The sequence below is a fragment of the Oncorhynchus kisutch genome, linkage group LG26 (assembly GCF_002021735.2).
Source record: "Oncorhynchus kisutch isolate 150728-3 linkage group LG26, Okis_V2, whole genome shotgun sequence".
Taxonomy (NCBI): domain Eukaryota; kingdom Metazoa; phylum Chordata; class Actinopteri; order Salmoniformes; family Salmonidae; genus Oncorhynchus; species Oncorhynchus kisutch.
In genome coordinates, this window is record NC_034199.2 from 42659109 (window position 1) to 42675079 (window position 15971).

General features: G+C 42.4%; 1 protein-coding gene and 1 pseudogene across 1 annotated transcript; both read right to left on the reverse strand.

Annotated features, from left to right (window-relative positions):
- Positions 1 to 201: 201 nt before the first annotated feature.
- On the reverse strand, positions 202 to 10459 carry LOC109870963 (NADH dehydrogenase [ubiquinone] 1 alpha subcomplex subunit 10, mitochondrial-like). The gene is made up of 10 exons (XM_020461686.2): positions 10204 to 10459; positions 9641 to 9809; positions 9149 to 9364; positions 8847 to 8933; positions 8489 to 8610; positions 5498 to 5565; positions 5315 to 5369; positions 3256 to 3341; positions 3018 to 3126; positions 202 to 489 (listed from the first exon to the last, which is right to left on the reverse strand). Exons 1-10 carry the CDS (start codon positions 10276 to 10278, stop codon positions 421 to 423), a joined length of 1056 nt encoding a protein of 351 aa, XP_020317275.1. The 5' UTR covers positions 10279 to 10459; the 3' UTR covers positions 202 to 420.
- Positions 10460 to 11397: 938 nt separating this feature from the next.
- LOC109870952 (26S proteasome non-ATPase regulatory subunit 12 pseudogene) lies at positions 11398 to 12739 on the reverse strand (annotated as a pseudogene).
- Positions 12740 to 15971: the final 3232 nt, after the last annotated feature.

Below are 15971 nucleotides of genomic sequence, written 5' to 3' on the forward strand. Positions count from 1 at the left end.
GCATCTGCTAAAGAAAAGACTAAAAGGACACATTATAATGATGCAAGTCGCTTAAACTGGGACAGCAAACTTGAAAGTTTCCTGAATAAAATTCAGTAATATGACTTGAGATATTTCAGCTCATCCTCTCTTTCATCCTAATTGCTATTATCGTTCTTGAAAAAGCTAGATGCATATTTTAAACATGAAGGAACATTGCCATTTAAAAAAGTTTAGATTTAAAAAAAAAAGTTTTTAATTGCGTACAATTTCTCATTGATACATAGACAGAAGAGAACGTTGCTGATCGGATGAAATGGATGACCCCATATTTAGACTTCTCTGCCCATAGGGAGGAGTGAGCAGGTGCGTGAGGGAGGGAATGAAGAAGGAAACATTCATCTACACCAATCAGCTCCAGAGAAAGTCAGGTCCACGCAATCACTTCAGCCAGATGTTCTTATCTCCGATATCTGCGTTATAACCTTCAGCATACTTCTTTCCCAGGAGCTTTTGGAGAGAAAAGAAACATTTGTGAATTGAATTATATGGAGAGAAGTGACAGGGGAAATAGCCTATTAGGCATCCTAACACATCTGGGCTGTATTACCTGGAATAGTTGGCAAAAAATATCGCAAGAAAATGTAAGTTAGAAACAGACAGGTTGGCTAAAATTAAACAACTTAAAAGGGATACTTCAGGATTTTGACAATGAGGCCCTTTATCCACTTCCCCAGCTAACTAGCATTAGCTAACGCTAGTTAGCAATGTCCTTCAAACCACAGGCAAATACATAACAATGCTGTCCATGAGTTCATCTGACTCTGGGAAAGTAGATAAAGGGCCTCATTGCCAAAATCCCAAACTATCCCTTTAATACTGAGCATGGAAATAAATCAATTGGGTAATAGTTGACATGTTCTGAAACCCTCTGAAGAAGGGGGAAAGTCATAGCATACACTTTACAAAACAAATCATTAAAACTAAGCCAAAGCAAGGGGTTTCAATAATCATAAGTCCAAAATCAGTTGTGGGAATTGTTTGGGTAAGAAGAGACAAGTGAGATTCCACAGGACACTTGGGCATGTTTAAGAGTTCTATGATTTAAGGAGCCGGGCCTACTTATTCCCTTAAGCATTGAAGAACTAGCCACTCAAGACTCACCTATCCCTTGGACATGGGATGATAGTAAAGACTAATGGTAAAGCAAAGTGTTGTGTCACTGGGGGCGACATTGCAATCCATCACCCCAGAGACTTGGAAAACAGCACGGTAGGAGTTACTGCTAATGTGATAAGTTACTGCATTAGTCACTGCTAATGTGATAAGTTACTGCATTAGTCACTGCTAATGTGATAAGTTACTGCATTAGTCACTGCTAATGTGATAAGCTACTGCATTAGTCACTGCTAATGTGATAAGCTACTGCATTAGTCACTGCTAATGTGATAAGCTACTGCATTAGTCACTGCTAATGTGATACAGCCACGGCGCTCTCTGTCACCCGGGCCACGCTACACCATTAGTCTTGTGAGTATGAGTAAAAAATAATAATAATATATTTTTTTTAAAGAGAGTCTATTGTTAACAGAGTCCAACACGGCTTCTCTTATCCAGTACTGTTATCAGACAGCCAAAGAAGCTAAAAAATAAAGACATTTATTTACAGCTTCAAATACAATTGAAGATTGTTGAAGTTGTGTTTGATTGCAAATATCAATATTGGAGAGGCATTCAAGTTTTATTTTGTTTACTTTGGGTTCTTGGCATCTGCAGTTCAACTCACGTTTTATACCTGCCGAAACCTAAATGAATCCCCAGACAAGCCCCTATCGATTCCTAGTTTTGTCAAACACAGTACATGCTCTATTGCAGAATCCTACCCTGCACTTTAGCAGAAGTGAACTTTGTCAACATAAAAGTACGGAGGAGAAAATATAGACAACCTAAGCTCGCCATAGTTCATATTACCCCATGCTTATATCCTCCCACTTGTTCTAGTATGATAATGCTCACCATACAAAACGTCAGCCCAAAAGACCCTGTAGCACATAATATACCCCCACTTTACAGCAGCAGCCAGACAACTCATCTCCAGTCAATAAAACTTTAAAAGGTCAGAACAGAATGTTTTCCTGCAACAATGATACCAATGACTATTAGAGACATGAGAATATTCCACATCTGGCATCTCTATCATTCTATACATTTCAGTTTGTGATGGAGGAAAAATGGAGGAAAAAACATTGTGGACGGACACAAGCCAGAAGAGAGGGAGAAGGAAAATACTACACAAAAAAAAACTTGAATAAAAAGGGTGAAAAGGAGTAGTGTTAAGGCCCAAACCTCATTCTCCAGCACGGTTAAGGCCCAAACCTCATTCTCCAGCACGGTTAAGGCCCAAACCTCATTCTCCAGCACGGTTAAGGCCCAAACCTCATTCTCCAGCACGGTTAAGGCCCAAACCTCATTCTCCAGCACGGTTAAGGCCCAAACCTCATTCTCCAGCACGGTTAAGGCCCAAACCTCATTCTCCAGCACGGTTAAGGCCCAAACCTCATTCTCCAGCACGGTTAAGGCCCAAACCTCATTCTCCAGCACGGTTAAGGCCCAAACCTCATTCTCCAGCACGGTTAAGGCCCAAACCTCATTCTCCAGCACGGTTAAGGCCCAAACCTCATTATCCAGCACGGTTAAGGTCCAATCTCATTATTCTCCACTTCTCTCATAGTGTAGATATACCAGGTGATCTAGCACCACAACGTCATAAGAGGGGCGGAAGGTAGCCTAGTGGTTAGAGCGTTGGGTCAGTAACCAAAATGTTGCTGGATCGAATCCCCGTAAAATTCTGTCGTTCTGCCCCTGAACAAGGCAGTTAACCCACTGTTCCCAGGTAGGACCTCATTATTAATAAAGGATGTGTTCTTAACGGACTAGCTGAATTAAATAAAGGTTAAAAAAAAATTTAAGAGAGAAGTGGTCTGGTTATATCAGGTCATCGTATATCATAACATAAGTAGAGTGCTTTTCTCCCTTACCGATTTGAAGGCATAGTAGCCTGCGTCATACTCGTGAGCGCCGATGGTGACCTCAGGGAGGAAGTTGGGTACAAGGGTCAGGTCTGCCACCCTCATCTTGTCTTCCACCCTGGGGAGAGAGAGGCAGAAAAACAGCAGGCTGATGAGAAGGCCATGTATTAAATGTGACAGGAATGTAGCGACAACACTTAGTTTCAGGGCTACACATCTAGGGAACAAATGAAGTGGATCTACTTACAACATTCTCATGTAGTGTAATGTGACGTCATCCTGTTCTACCCAAGGTCCTTTCTCGAACTTCAAGTCCTCAATGTCTTCTGAAATCTGTAGATGAGATAAACAAAGATAATGTAAGTCTATTTTGACAATAGGATTTTGTGAGGGATTGGATAGGCCTATAAAATAACATCAATAGTATGTTTGTGTTCTCACGTCTCCAATAGGGATGCAGTGATTCATATCGGTCCCATTTTATAGGTTTAAGATATGAGTGCATCAGTCTGTGTAAACCCAAACCGATCCAAATATAGCATGCATTGTTCAGAAAAATCGATTCAAATGTTATGCATCGCAAAAAATATTTTTAAATGCTCAAATTACCTTCTCTCTACCTTCGGAAATTTCCTCATATTTTGTGACAACGGTGTCCTCTCCTTCAGTGTTAAACTAAGCATGTAATTATTTTGGCAGCCATTGATCTACAAGTAATTTTCCATGCCGAACAACCCCAGGCAATATTTGTATCATAGTCAATCTGCACGCAGCTTCGTGTGCACTGACCAATGAGAGGTAAGCCTATTCCTGATCTGGCACATCTGCAGGTCACCTTCAGCATTCAAATGTAGGCAAAATGGCTTGTGCAATATTAGGCTTTAATTTTTTGAGTGGCAACCAATGTAATAAGGCTGGGAATTGCCAGGGACCTCAACGATACGATATTATTGCCATACTTCGGTGCCGATGCAATATTGTGGAGAAGCTGTGGGACAGCTTTGTAAGGAATGACGTCACTAAATCAGGAACTAATTGCTTGCATCTGCGTGCCTGTCCTGCATGATGGTGATTTCAGAGCAAAAGTAGTGGAGGACAAAAAGCAAATCATTGTCGCCCTCCTAACTGATAGTGTTAGATGCCCAGTGTCCCTTATGGCTCAGGTGACTACACACACACCATACACAGATCTAGCTCAGAGAAGCCCCAGCTCATGAGCTCAATCAGAAGCAGATTTGAACTCAGAATGGAAAAATGAATGTGTCAATGCAACAAATGTTAGTGCATCGAATCGTATCGATTTATTCCTCTAAAATCAAACCAAATCGTTTCAAACTAAAACGTATCTGTATCTCATCAGAGCCCATGTATCTATTACTGAACTAAAATATAAAAGCAACATGTAAAGTGTTGGTTCCATGTTTCATGAGCTGAAATAAGAGATCCCAGAAATGTTCCATACACACAAAAAGCTTATTTCTCTAAAATGTTGTGCACAAATTTGTTTTACATCCCCGTTAGTGAGCATTTAGCCTTTGCCAAGATAATCCATCCACCTGACAGGTATGGCATATTAAGGAGCTGATTAATCTTATGGCTTAGATCCCGCTAACGGGATCGATATGATGATCATTACACGGCATGGCGTTACACGGCATGATCATTACGCGGGGAACAATAAAAGGCCACTAAAATGTGCAGTTTTGTCACATAACACAATGCCACAGATGGCTCAAGTTTTGAGGGAGCGTGCAATTGGCATGCTGACTGCAGGAATGTCCACCAGAGCTGTTGCCAGAGAATTGAATGTTCATATCTCTACCATAAGCTGCCTCCAATGTCGTTTTATAGAATTTGGCAGTACATCCAACTGCCCTCAACAGTAGACCACGTGTAACCACGCCAGCCCAGGACCTCCACATCCGGCTTTTTCACCCTCGGGATTGTCTGAGACCAGCCACCCCGACAGCTGATGAAAGTGAGGAGCATCTAGGTCTGTAATAAATCCCTTTTGTGGGGGGAAAAACTAATTCTGATTGGTGAGGCCTGGCTCCCCAGTGGGTGGGACTATATACCTTTTCAGGTCCACCCATGGCTGCGTCCCTGCCCAGTAATGTGAAATCCATAGATTAGGGCCTAATGAATTTATTTAAATTGCCCGATTTCCTTATATGAGCTGTAACTCAGTAAATTCGTTGAAATTGTTGCATTCAGATATTTCTGTTCAGTATAGATACACATCAAGTCATCTTGACAAGGGAAAGATGGCGATCCCTGGCCGCTAGTCACACATTGTATTTTCTTACCCTCTCGATGTCTTGTGCCTGCGTTGCATCATAAGCAAGCAATTCTGCATTCTCACTGAAATACAGAAAAACGATCTCAAAAAAAGGTTAAACGTTAAACAGCATGATGAGCCATCCATGGGGTCATCGCAGAGGTATCGAGCATAGTATTCCCTTCAATAGACAGCTTTGTAGTCCACCAACCTTATTTTGGGAAGGTAGATCTTCTTGTACGCGTCCTCAATGCTCTTCAGATAGGGTAGGGGCACATCCTGAGGGTAAGACAGGATAGATGAATAAAAGACAGGAACACACATTAGTAAATAGGCTATTTGAAAAGTTTAAATAACTACACCACATTCAACACAATTCACTGGCTTAGTGTAAGTGCCTTAAATGGATTGAAGTTAACACGTGGAACACCCAAAGTGGTCAACAAGCAGAAGAACGGTTTGGAACGGCTGTTGAAACATTCTCACCTTCAATGATCTGATTTGTAGAGCAGAAAGGTAATGAGGCCTAACTTGAGAATACTCTTGGCACACGCTATCACATGGTTCAGTGGGAACGGATACAGATCTATGCCAAGGACAACCCTTGTATTCTTATCCAGGCTTCAGTTTGATTTAATTCCTGTATTGACCACTATTAAGCTTAAACCCTAAAACACAGTGCAGCTTTTGGGCATATAGCCTGAACAAGACATTAGGTTATTTAACACGCATCCGAAACATTGAATAGCATAAGTTCATACACAGCATACATGTGCTTTTTTTAACAGCTTTAAAACTGATGGCTGAACTAGGGTCAACCGATTAAATCGGCATGGTCGATTAATTAGGGCCGATTTCATAACAAAATCGGTAATCTGCCTTTTTGGACGCCGATTACATTGCACTCCATGAGGAGACTGCGTGGCAGGCTGACCACCTGTTACTCCATGAGGAGACTGCGTGGCAGGCTGACCACCTGTTACTCCATGAGGAGACTGCGTGGCAGGCTGACCACCTGTTACTCCATGAGGAGACTGCGTGGCAGGCTGACCACCTGTTACTCCATGAGGAGACTGCGTGGCAGGCTGACCACCTGTTACTCCATGAGGAGACTGCGTGGCAGGCTGACCACCTGTTACACGAGTGCAGCGTCAAAAAGGACGTTGTGGCTGCAAGGTGCCAAGGTACGTTTCTAGCTAGCTTTAAACTTATCTTCACATAATCACTAGTTAACTACACATGGTTGATGATATTAATAGGTTAACTAGCTTGTCCTGCGTTGCATATAGTCAATGCGGTGCCTGTTAATTTATCATCTAATCACAGACTACTTCAACTTCGCCAAACGGGTGATGTGTTAACAAAAGCACATCACAAAAAAAGCACATTCGTTGCACAAATGTACCGAACCATAAACACCAATGCCTTTCTTAAAATCAATACACAGAAGTATATATTTTTTTACCTGCATATTTAGTTCAAATAAATGCGTGTTAGCAGGCAATATTAACTAGGGAAATTGTCACTTCTCTTGCGTTCAGTGTGAGCAGAGTCAGGGTATATGCAACAGTTAGTGCCGCCTGGCTTGTTGCGAACTGTGTTTCTTCCTAACAAAGACCGTAATTAATTTGCCAGAATTGTACATAATTATGAGATAACATTGAAGGTTGTGCAATGTAACAGCAATATTTAGACTTAGGGTTGCCACCCGTTCGCCAAAATACGTAATGGTTCCATATTTCACTGAAAGAATAAACGTTTTGTTTTCGAAATGATAGTTACCGGATTTGACCATATTAATGACCAAAGGCTCGTATTTCTGTTTGTTTATTATAATTAAGTCTGTGATTTGATAGAGCAGTCTGAGCGGTGGTAGGCAACAGCAGGCTCGTAAGCATTCATTCAAACAGCACTTTACTGTGTTTGCGAGCAGCTTTTAGCAATGCTTGAGGCACAGCGCTGTTAATGACTTCAAGCCTATCAACTAAGTGCCTATAAGAACATCCCATAGTCAAAGGTAAATGAAATACAAATGGTAGAGAGAGAAATGGTCGACATGTCATAATTCCTATAATAACTACAAAGTAAAAGTGGGAATATTGAAGAACTGGGAATATTGAACCACCAGCTTTCATATGTTCTCATGTTCTGAGCAAGGAACTTAAACATTGGCTTTTTACATGGCACATATTGCACTTTTACTTTCTTCTCCAACACTGTGTTTTTGCATTATTTAAACCAAACATGAACATGTTTCATTATTTATTTAAGACTAAATAGATTGTATGTATTATATTAAGTTAAAATAAAAAGGTTCATTGTTCATTCAGTATTGTTGCAATTGTCATTATTATAAATATATATAAAAATCGGCATCAGCATTTCTTTGGTCCTCCAATAAATCGGTATTGAAAAATCATAATGGGTCGACCTCTAATCCATATACCCATATAGCACCAACAGGCTACTACTGTACACCATACACCCATATAGCACCTCTAGCCTGAACATGTGATGTTGTTGGGGCTTTAAACTAAAGGCATTTTAAACTTGTCTCAAAGTCTCTACAGTGGTTGTGATCTATTTCAGAAACAGAAAAAGACTATGCTCAGCCTGTCACAAACAGAGAATGATGTTCTTAATTTGAATTTGTAATTTGCCAAATGCCTCTGGTAATCAGTCACAATTACAGAAATGAGTTGTGGCTTTCCAGCCTGCGCTGCCTATTTAGCACCTCTCACACTTGGCAGGCAGGCAGGCAGGCGGGCGGGCAGGCGGTCGAGCCTCACAAAGCCTGGTAGTTATTAGCATTGAGGCCCCAGCAATAATCCCCTCTTTAAAGATAATCACGAGTTGGAGGAATCTGGTGCAAATCAAGTTACATATGGAGTCTTAGAGTAGTGTTAACGACAAGTCATCAGTGCTTAAAACCTAGGCTATTTTCAACTTGCCTGATTTGATTCATACTTTAGATCAGTTTTCCAAAGTTGTGGGTCTCTGATTGGACTGAAGTGTAAATCAATATATGAAAAACTTGTAGCAGTGCCAGGCATTCACACAATTTACAATACTTTTTGGACAGGTCTCAAAATCGGTTAAATAAACAGTCACATTCCACAGGTTCTACATAACGGATGGTCTTTCACAGACAGACAATATGTCAAGAAGAGGTTAATATGGCAGATTTTTTTTTTCTCACTACCTTGCCTGATGCCTTCAGCTTCTTCTGCACTTCTTCTGCTGGCATGTCCACATAGATGACCAAGTGGGGGGGAAGGAACTCACAGATGCTGATACCTTTGATTTCATTGTAGTGGTCAACACCTGCATTGCAGAACATACAAGATTCATCGACCTCAGCAATGTAAAATGCCCCCATGTTATTTATGGTGACATATAGAGCAAAAACGCTTCTTCACCCCGTTTACTTTTTGAAAACAATAATGACCTTTCAATATCATGGCATTGTCAAGTTGGTGTTAAACCTGATCCGATTCATAACAATACAAAAAGACTATTCAGATCTGTTCCACCCTTGTTATAGGGATTTCAGTACTTACACTGCTTTCTGATGTAACCCTGTTTGAACATGGCATCCACAAACACCATGTCACTGTAGGGGGAGCGCTCTAAGACCACACCTTGGCCTGGAGCGAGAGAAAGTTCATGACAAGAACATGAATAGAATCATGTTTAAGATCTAAATGCAAACAGACATTTAGAATAGCACTAGGCATTCATTTAACTACAGAAACACATCAAGAGCTAAATGTCTGTTGTTTTTCCCCCAATAGCCTAACACAATCTTGCTGTCATTTTTTTGTGTGATATGCGAGCGCATTCCTTAGCCAACCAGCCATACCTGTGGTGAGCAGGTGTTCCATGGCATCTGACCACTGCAGGAGCCTCATGAGGTACATCCATGCCTGCAGCCGGTAGGAGTTCCCGTCAGCAGCCTTGGGGTCTCCGTAGAACTTCTCCAGGCTGCAGTTACCATTAAAGGCGGTTGGCAGAGGCGCCTTCTCCGCTGTCATCTTGTCCAAGTAGTGCGTGTCAGGCTCGGGCATGTACAGCATCCCTACAGACATCAGGCAACGTGTTAATGTTGTCAATCTACAATGGGGGTTGGGGGGTCATTGTGCCCTTCTGTTTTGTCCCAGCAGGTAGGAAAGGGATTTTAAAAAATAAAAATGTTGGTACTACCAGAGAATACCATAACTACGCCACATTGACATGCGCTTTAAATGAGTCATAAAAATGCAGATGATTGGCGTTATCAACTTCTAACCTACCAACTTATAAAGCCTAATAAACAAGTAGTTTATAACTGCATTGACAACAGCCTGATCATTACCCAGCTTTTCAGCCAGATTCTGGGCCAGCGCCCCCTTTCCTGAGGCCAGGTTGCCATCAATGGAGATTATCTTGCTGTTCTCCTTGAACCTTGGAGTTGTCCTCTCGCCCAGTGCATATGCCCACCAACCGTACCGCAGGTTCCTTACTGAGCTTGTGTGAATACCAGCCTAAAATACAGAATATGTTTATCAATTAACAGTAGTTCACAAATCAAATATTGAAATGTACTCAGTGTCAATAGAATGAGCAATCTGAATGTCATGCTTCTGTCCTGTCCTGACTAAAATCCACCAGTAATGGCTGGTCCACCAGGCAACCTTCTGAGCTCATCTAGTAAACATTAGCTAATTAATTTAGCAGGCTAGACATCTTGTTTTGAGTTAAATGAAGCTAGCTGTTAATTATTTACAATACATTATTGTAGAATAGTTGTTGACAGACGCAAACCACACATCTGTTAGCATTAGGATTGCTGTTCTGGTGTCCTTGTACCAAAGCTTGTGAACTTGATGCCCTTCGTTCCGCGAGAGAGCATTTGGGCAATTCGTTTTACAACCTTACCGTCCGAATAGTTGTCCCTATTTTGAACACGGCTATCCCCGAGGGGAGGACCAACTGGAGCACCCGTACCACCATGGTTATTTTCCACCAGAACCACAAATCGTCTCCCAAATCGCTCTATTTGATAGTCCTTCGAGGCGCGACAATAACGCGTCGGGAGTTTTTTGTTGTTGCCCGTAGTCGCTTAATCTTGACGTTTTCAATGTGTGTGTATGTGTGTGTGTGTGTGTGGGGGGGGGGGGGGGGGGGGTTCTTGCCTGCCCGTGGTCGCTTAATATTGACGTCATCAATAGTGTGCAATAGAATTGCCTGAAAGAAAAAGAGGAATTTCAAATGTTCAATATGATCTACCTACTGTCTCGTTTAGAAGAGTTACAGGGTGTGTTAACGGGTGGTATCCCGTCCTCCCGGCCGTTGGCATGGTGCAGGAGCAGATAGGATCAAAGTAGTGGAATGGTGTAGTCTGTAGTGGGTTTTTAATGAACCTAGGTGGCAGCTGAGAAGTATGGGTGTATGATATTTTACCGCAGAAGAGTTATAAGATGTTTTTGAGATTTTTTTCTTTTGATGAAATAGTGTTATATAGGGTTGGTTGGTGGTGCAATTTCTTATTTTTCCCCCTTCCTTTTTATTTTTGTATCACAAATGTAACGTGATCGAACACACACTACCAGTAGGTGGCGGCATGCACAAACAAAACGTACGAACACCATGATACCAAAGAAGAAGAAGCTACTGTCTCTTTTCTAACTTCAACTTTGTAAACTTTTTTTTTTTACAGTAAATGTTTTAATACAGCAAGTTGCACGCAAATGCTCTAACACTAAATCCCTTATGACGGTTACATGAAAAAGAGAGTTGGAACAGGAGAGAAAACATTAACAGTGTATGCCCCTCTGTGGTCTAGGTTCTAGAACAAAGTACATGCCCAGATTGTAGTAGATAAAATTGGGAGACCACTCTAAACAATGTAATTTGCATTACATCAGTGGGACAAGAGATAGTAACAACATATGGCCGTAAGACTTGTTTATTGTAAATGCTTCAACTTTGCTGACCGTAAGAAACAGAAAGGGGTGTGGTATTTGTTATTCCAAAAATTGGAGTAGTTGACATTGGCATAACGGTTCATTCATCAATATATATTCAGAAGAACATTTCATTTTTTTATGAAAACAATGCACTCGGTCCTCATCACTGCAGGTTGTGTATCATCTCCTCTTTGGCGATGAGATGTGTGGTTTTGTTGACCAGGGACATGAGGGAGTTCAGTTTGTGGGACCAGTCGTTGAGCAGGTCGTTGGGGTCCTCTGGAAGTTGATGATGCCGGCTAGCCTGTCCACCTTGGCGTAGATGGTCTTGTTCACCACCAGGTTGGAGAGGAACTCCTCAGACTCGTCAATGGAGAGGTCCAGGAGGCCAGCCATCCTCTTCATTGTGATTCTTGTGTAATATTTGGCCATAATTCTTATTTTGTGCTCCACCACTCTATTCTTGAGGTCCTTCCACCTCTTCTCGCCCTCCTCTGAGCAGTTGAAGACGTCGGTGGCCGGGCTGTCGGGGGAGCCCTCCCTCAGCTCCTCCCCATAATCCTCCACCAGGGAGGCCCAACGCATTAGCTCCATGGTGGTGAACTGCTTCAGGAGGTCCTTGTATTTGGGTATTTCTTCCAATTTCTTGTCTTCGTTGATTCTGTGCACCAGGTCTGACTGCTCGTTGTCGTAGGGAGCCAGTATCACATACAGAACAACACTTTTCAGGGCCTGTTGCCATTTGGAGCTATCCTCCAGAATGCAGGGGGTATCATAGATGGCACAGTAGTGTTTGCAGATGGACATGTAGGATCCCTCGTGCTGGTCTACTTGGATCATCAGATTGTAATACTTCAGCTTAGACTCCTCGGTGCCATCCTCTGTAAAGAACTTGGTGTTGATCTTCTTGCTGATGATCTGGGAGCGGATGTAGTCCTTGACAGCGATGCACAGTCTCATTTGCTCCAAGATGAACTCCACCTTCTCTTTCTTCTCCATGGAGCCGTATGTCTCCACCTGCAGCTCCTGGAGGATTGCTGCGGCCTCTTTGACCTCGCCATGCTGCTCCTTGATGTTTGCCAATGTTTTTGTCAGCCTGGCTCGCTCAATCTCCACATAGATCTTTCCAGCGGTCACTGTGCGTAGTGTGTCAATGAGTCTCAGCTTAACGGTCAGGTCGGTCACGGTATCTACATACTTGTAACATTATTGCACCATCTTAGCAACAGCCCCTTTGAGCTGACTCCTCCTTTTAGAGAGCAGCATGATGTTTTCATTCAGGGCATCCATGTCCTTCGCTTCATAGCACATCTGCACAACAGCCACCAGGATTCTGGAGGTTGACACCATGTCAGAAGCCGTTCTTGTTTGCATCTCCAGCGACAAGAGGCTTTCAACGGCCTCCTGCAGCCTACCTTCTTTTGCCATTTTGGCACACTCCGGTAGACGTGTATCTACAGTTGAACTGTAGTCAATCTCCATCTTCACAAGCTTGCCATCTGATCTTTCTAAAAGTATGAATCATTTAAAATTCTTTATATTATATATTTTTAATTACGGAAAGCCAGGGTCACACCAATGCTCAGACATAATTTACAAATTAAGTAATTTGTGTTTTGTGAGTCCGCCAGATCAGAGGCAGTAAGGATGACCAGGGATGTTCGCTTGATAAGTGCATGAATTGGAACATTTTCCTGTCCTGCTAAGCATTACAAATCTAACAAGTAATTGTGGGTGTCAGGGAAAATGTATAGAGTAAAAAGTACATTATTTTCTTTAGGAATGTAGTGAAGTAAAAGGAAAAGTTGTCCAAAATATAAATAGTGACGTACAGATACCCCCCAAAACTACTTAACCTCTCTGGGAGAGGCGGGAAGCAAATGTCCCCCCTGGCCAGTTGCCAGGGAAAATGCGGGGCGCCAAATTCAAATAAAATACTATACAATTCAAACCTTCATCAAATCACACATGTAAGATACCAAATTAAAGCTACACTCGTTGTGAATCCAGCCAACATGTCAGATTTCAAAAAGGCTTTTCGGCGAAAGCATAAGAACCTATTATCTGATGATAGCACAACAGTAAACAAAGTGAGAGTAGCATATTTCAACCCTACAGACACCACACAAAACGTAGAAATAAAATATAAATCATGCCTTACCTTTGATGAGCTTGTTTTGTTGGCACTCCAATATGTTCCATAAATATCACAAATGGTCCTTTTGTTTGATTAATTCCGTCGATATATATCCAAAATGTCCATTTATTTGGTGCGTTTGATCCAGAAAAAAACAGCTTCCAATTTGTGCAACGTCACTACAAAATGTCTCAAAAGTTACCTGTAAACTTTGCCAAAACATTTCTAACTACTTTTGTAATACAACTTTAGGTATTTTTAAACGTTAATAATCGATCAAATTGTAGACGGGACAATCTGTGTTCAATACAGGAAGACAACAAACTCACGCTACTTTTCCAGTCAGGGGCATTCTCAAAAGGTACACTTCAAATGACACAAATTCAAGATGGCCGTACTTCTTCATTACACAAAGGAATAACCTCAACCAATTTCCAAAGACTGGTGACATCCAGTGGAAGCGGTAGGAACTGCAAACAAGTGCCTTAGGAATCTCGTTTTCCAATGAAATCTCATTGAATAGACAGTGAAATAAAAAATAAAAAAATCTGAATGGTTAGTCCTCTGGGTTTTACCTGCTACATAAGTTCTGTTATACTCACAGACATTATTCAAACAGTTTTAGAAACTTCAGAGTGTTTTCTATCAATCTACTAATAATATGCATATATTCTTGGCATGAGTAGCAGGAAGTTGAAATTGGGTACGCTATTTATCCAAAAGTGAAAATGCTGCCCTCTATCCCAAAGAGGTTTTAAGTAGTACTTTAAAATGTTTTTACTTAAGTACTTTACACCACTGCTGTTGGTCTATAAGTACAACAGTACTTCAAACAAACACAATTTACATTTCAGCAGATGTGATCAAGATACACCATCCATAGACGCTAACTACTTTCGCGCCTATCAACGATAGTATTGTAACGACCCTGGATTTATTATCGCAGATATCGACTCTGCCGTTTGAGCATGCTTTTGCAGTACAGTTGATAGCAAGCTGGACTTCGGGCTAGAAGGTCGAGGGTTCGAGACCTGCTCCCTGCTGTTTCATTACAGTATCTTCTGAACGGATAAGTTTTGTTAAGAGCCTGAGGATTGCTCTAAACAAACCAGGTTTGTAAAACTCATTCCACGGGTGGCGGGTTTTTTAAAAGAGTTTTGACCACAAATACCAGTATAGGATGAGTCAACAACATTATTTTGGTATGAGTTGAAACTGCACTATGCCGAAATCGCTCCAAACATTTTCTGGTTGCAAAAATTCTAATAGTTCGTTTTTGTAGAGAATCATTGTACCATCTAAACTTCTGTGAAATATACACTGCTCAAAAAAATAAAGGGAACACTTAAACAACACAATGTAACTCCAAGTCAATCACACTTTTGTGAAATCAAACTGTCCACTTAGGAAGCAACACTGATTGACAATAAATTTCACATGCTGTTGTGCAAATGGAATAGACAACAGGTGGAAATTATAGGCAATTAGCAAGACACCCCCAATAAAGGAGTGGTTCTGCGGATGGTGACCACAGACCACTTCTCAGTTCCAATGCTTCTTAGCTGATGTTTTGGTCACTTTTGAATGCTGGCGGTGCTTTCACTCTAGTGGTTGCATGAGACGGAGTCTACAACCCACACAAGTGGCTCAGGTAGTGCAGCTCATCCAGGATGGCACATCAATGCAAGCTGTGGCAAGAAGGTTTGGTGTGTCTGTCAGCGTAGTGTCCAGAGCATGGAGGCACTACCAGGAGACAGGACAGTACATCAGGAGACATGGAGGAGGCCGTAGGAGGGTAACAACCCAGCAGCAGGACCGCTACCTCCACCTTTGTGCAAGGAGGAGCACTGCCAGAGCCCTGCAAAATTACCTCCAGCAGGCCACAAATGTGTCTGCTCAAACGGTCAGAAACAGACTCCATGAGGGTGGTATGAGGGCCCGACGTCCACAGGTGGGGGTTATGCTTACAGGCCAACACCGTGCAAGACGTTTGGTATTTGCCAGAGAACACCAAGATTGGCAAATTCGCCACTGGCGCTCTGTGCTCTTCACAGATGAAAGCAGGTTCACACTGAGCACATGACAGACGTGACAGAGGCTGGAGACGCCATGGAGAACGTTCTGCTCCCTGCAACATCCTCCAGCATGACCGGTGTGGCGGTGGGTCAGTCATGGTGTGGGGTGGCATTTCTTTAGGGGGCCGCACAGCCCTCCATGTGCTCGCCAGAGGTAGCCTGACTGCCATTAAGTACCGAGATGAGATCCTCAGACCCCTTGTGAGACCATATGCGGGTGCGGTTGGCCCTGGGTTCCTCCTAATGCAAGACAATGCTAGACCTCATGTGGCTGGAGTGTGTCACCAGTTCCTGCAAGAGGAAGGCATCGATGCTATGGACTAGCCCGCCCGTTCCCCAGACCTGAATCCAATTGAGCACATCTGGGACATCATGTCTCGCTCCATCCACCAACGCCACGTTGCACCACAGACTGTCCAGGAGTTGGCGGATGCTTTAGTCCAGGTCTGGGAGGAGATCCCTCAGGAGACCATCTGCCACCTCATCAGGAGCATGCCCAGGCGTTGTAGGGAGGTCATACAGGCA

Excerpts from the sequence above, each read along its gene's own strand:
- LOC109870963 (XM_020461686.2), bottom strand. The coding sequence starts at position 10,278 with ATGGTGGTACGGGTGCTCCAGTTGGTCCTCCCCTCGGGGATAGCCGTG. Across the intron at positions 8,611-8,846 it reads GGGTTACATCAGAAAGCAGT|GTGTTGACCACTACAATGAA; the intron begins GTAAGTACTGAA and ends TCTGCAATGCAG. Across the intron at positions 5,370-5,497 it reads ATCTACCTTCCCAAAATAAG|TGAGAATGCAGAATTGCTTG; the intron begins GTTGGTGGACTA and ends TCTGTATTTCAG.